The 2,288-nt window shown below is 37.1% G+C and overlaps 1 protein-coding gene across 1 annotated transcript; it reads right to left on the bottom strand.

Annotated features, from left to right (window-relative positions):
• Positions 1–340: 340 nt before the first annotated feature.
• LOC127079502 (DEAD-box ATP-dependent RNA helicase 8) lies at positions 341–1,648 on the bottom strand. Its single transcript, XM_051019888.1, has 2 exons — positions 1,198–1,648; positions 341–1,017 (listed from the first exon to the last, which is right to left on the bottom strand). The coding sequence occupies exons 1-2, from the start codon at positions 1,646–1,648 to the stop codon at positions 341–343; spliced, it is 1,128 nt and encodes a 375-aa protein (XP_050875845.1).
• Between the last annotated feature and the right edge of the window lie 640 nt (positions 1,649–2,288).

Raw genomic sequence — 2,288 nt, 5'->3', positions numbered from 1 at the left:
TTCATCCTGAATTTGTCTTAATTCCTCTTTTGGGTTGTTTGTGGAATTTTAACGCCTTGCTAAATTAATTTGTTTTTACTGCAGTGGAATTTGGTGGACGTTAAAACTTCAGTTATTGCAAATCTTTTCGATCATGAACACGGTTGAGTGAACTGAAACTTGGTCATTCATTTTTTTTAATTATGCAGGGTAGCTTTGGTTTTCACATGGCCTTGGTGTGATTTGTTCAGAGGCGAGAATTACTGCAGAAACGGTGCCGGTTGCAATGCTCACTTGCAAACTGGTTTGGGAAATCTCACTGAATAACCAAATGGTGAGCTTTCTAGTCTCTCTCTCCAATTCAATAATGGCCTGCTTGCATCTTTGCATGAATATAGAAACATAAATACCCCAGTTCAGTGATTTTCTTGGCAAGTAGTTCAATCCGATTAACCGAATTGTAGAAGATGATTGATTGGTTTATTTGCAGCTTAGAGAAAAGAGTATTTAGGCAGTGGACTTTCTGCCTTTCCTCCACAAATGCGTAAAATCGGGTAATACCCTTCAGAGTTAGCTCGTCCATAAGATTAATGATATACGGCTTACGAAGATATCTATCTTTGAAATCCTTTATAGTAACAGGAAATGTAGTTGAAAACATAAGGATTTGACGACTTGAGGGAAGAAATTGAATCAGCTGCTCAATTGAAGGCTGGAACTCTGGGGAGAGAAGTTTATCAACCTCATCCATCACAAGCATAGAATAATCTTTCAGAATGCAGACACCCTTCTTTGCAAGATCCAAAATTCTTCCCGGAGTACCAACTAGCAGATGGACAAGTCGATATAAACGCATAATGTCGTCTTTCAGGCTTGTACCGCCTGTTGTGAGAAGAACTTGAATTTGCAAATGTTTTGCAAGCTCTTTACATACTTGAGATGTTTGCAAAGCCAATTCTCGTGTTGGAGCTAGTATAACAACTTGAATAACACCGTTATCTTGATCAATTTTTTTCAATGCAGGAATGCAAAATGCAGCTATTGTTATGCAGGATAATGGATGATAGAACTGCAAAAAAGGGTTGCATCCGTTGCCTCTTCAAGTGTCAAGTTTTGTTGCCGGGAAAACAGGTGATGGTCGATTTGGACGGAAACATTGGAACTTGGTTGTCGTATACCAGTTGGATGCTTGAGATTGATACCAGTTGACTTAGAAACAGTAGCCATTAGAAGAGCCTGATGATGTGCTAGCATGGCAAGCTGCTTTTGATTGTCCTTGCTGCTGATATTGCTGCGTTGCTGCATCAGTTTCTGTCTTTAAAAATCCTTCCATGCTTTCATACCTGGTACACTCTGCCCCAAAATTTTTAGATATAGGTCCACTCCTCTTATCTTCTTTAAATAATTCATATATGTATGTATTGATCTGTATGTTTGGTTGACTAGGTGGACCAGAATCATTCTGAACCCGCTGAATCGTATTATTGACATAGGCCTCAGTATTTTCTGCAGTAGCATCAGGTTCACTGAGGATTCTAGCACCATTGAAACCGACAATGACATCGACATCCGTGGTGGCCTGTCTCTGAGCATCATCGAAATAAACTGGGGCGGTAACGACAGCATCACGAATTATCTTACCAAGGAATGCTTCGGCGATTTCCTTCATCTTTTTGATGCATCTTCATTATCCTACACCTCTGAAGCATAAGGATTTTATGCTGGTTCAGAACTAGAATGAACGATATTGTGTCGTCCTCGAACTCCTACGATTTGTGCTGATTCTGAAGTTTATTTTGTGAATAGTTTGGAAAACCTTTCTCATGCTTCCATGGTTCATTATGAGCGAAGTAGGCAATTTCCTCCTTGTAATTAAAACTTAAGTGCCACCTTTGTAAATCATGTATGTTTTGGACAAGCTATTGATTTGTAATGAATATGACATTGGTGTGAATGAAAAATTGGTATTTCTCGTAGCAAGTAAAAAAAAAAATCTTTATATCTTAGAGACTTCATGTATGATGAATTAGTCATATGCTATGTAAATGGTGGACCATGATTGAATAAATGAATGAAATAAATAGAACATGAATGAGGATGTGGAAATTCTTGGATATGAATGAAAATTTTCCAATGTAATGAAGAAATATGAATGAAAATTATGAATATGAAATGTAGAATCTCGAATGTGAAAATGGAGAATATAAATGTGAATGAAGAAATATGTATGGAATTTCTTTGAATTATGAATGAATGAGAAAATGAATATGGATGATAACCTAATGTAATGTTTTATACTTTACATAGGA

This window comes from Lathyrus oleraceus, chromosome 5, assembly GCF_024323335.1.
Source record: "Lathyrus oleraceus cultivar Zhongwan6 chromosome 5, CAAS_Psat_ZW6_1.0, whole genome shotgun sequence".
NCBI classification, from domain to species: domain Eukaryota; kingdom Viridiplantae; phylum Streptophyta; class Magnoliopsida; order Fabales; family Fabaceae; genus Lathyrus; species Lathyrus oleraceus.
The sequence above is the reverse complement of the archived record's forward strand: the minus strand, read 5'-3'. Positions and strand labels throughout refer to the sequence as shown.